Raw genomic sequence first — 1154 nt, forward strand, 5'->3', positions numbered from 1 at the left:
AGACAAATGAAACTACCTTCAGTGCTTTAAATACTGCATGCTCATTCTAAGTATAATGGGGACTTTTTGGGTGATGTCCCATTAGTTTGAAAGACCACCACTTTTTGGTGGCTAACTTCCTTTAGGTCTCAGCTTAGAGGTCACCTCATCTGGAAAGCCTTTCTCAGTCCCCTAAGACCGAATTGTGTCCTCTTCCTGCATGTGTCCACAGCAGCATTTACTTCCCTTAAAGAACACCACTGTGTGAAGGGAGCCTTTTACCTCTTTTTCACATTGAACTTAACACTTTCTTTCTCTTTTCAGTTCCTGTCCATAAAGTCCAATGTACCAGCCTCATAGTAAGTTGAAAAATATTTCTGGAGTTATTGTATCAAAAATGAGTTTTGATCTGGAAGACATCTAACCCCTCTTAGACTTAACTTCATCTTCTTCAACTGGGAGTTACACATGTTTTAGTGACCTCCCAGTGTCCTGTGTTGTAGGTACCTAGAAAGAACTATATGTGATGTGATTAGCACCCTCCAGTCCTTTTAGGTTTAAGATGAGGTGTAAATATGAAATATGCTATATACATATAAGGAACTGAAAGTTGTATTTGGCTAAAGGTCTCAGGAGAGCATAAATATTTACTTCCACCGGGCCAGAAGCTATTGAAAAGATCCAGATTTACTGGATTACCCAGTGAAATACCATTTTGGCATTATGATAAGTACATCAGTGTTCTGAAACAGTGAACTGTGAAGGTATACTTGATTTCAATACCATAATTTTGACTTAAAAAATAAATATGTAAGACCAATTTAGGGAATAAATAATCTAAGCATATTTCACAATACAGTCATTACCTTAGTGTTATTGCTACTAGTGTGGTTATTATTTTGATAGGGTGTGGAGAAAAGATTTTACGTTAGGACTATGCCAGCTGGCATATGTTAAGAATTTATGTCAAAATAATTCACTGCTACTTCTTTTAGATGGCCTTTTTGGTTTCAATAATTGTTTCTTACCCTTCTTTCTCTCCTCAGTTCACATCCAAACAATCTTTACTAGAAAGAAATATTTTGTAGAGTTCCACTTGTAAAAATATTGAAAGATATTCAGTATATATATGTCCGTAATGCTTTTTTTTTTTTTTTTTTTTTTTTTTTTTTTTT

At 34.8% G+C, this 1154-nt stretch overlaps 1 protein-coding gene across 1 annotated transcript in view; it reads left to right on the top strand.

Moving 5' to 3' along the window:
* The window catches only part of ZNF532 (zinc finger protein 532), a gene marked incomplete at its 3' end in the record, with an annotated part of 75041 nt that extends 74703 nt beyond the window's left edge, over window positions 1-338 (top strand). The window contains exon 9 of the mRNA XM_008583039.1: window positions 304-338. Within this exon, the coding sequence (XP_008581261.1) occupies window positions 304-338 (35 nt within the window). The remainder of the gene's footprint in view (window positions 1-303) is intronic.
* Between the last annotated feature and the right edge of the window lie 816 nt (window positions 339-1154).

Source organism: Galeopterus variegatus, unplaced genomic scaffold (assembly GCF_000696425.1).
Source record: "Galeopterus variegatus unplaced genomic scaffold, G_variegatus-3.0.2 Scaffold2806, whole genome shotgun sequence".
Lineage (NCBI taxonomy): Eukaryota > Metazoa > Chordata > Mammalia > Dermoptera > Cynocephalidae > Galeopterus > Galeopterus variegatus.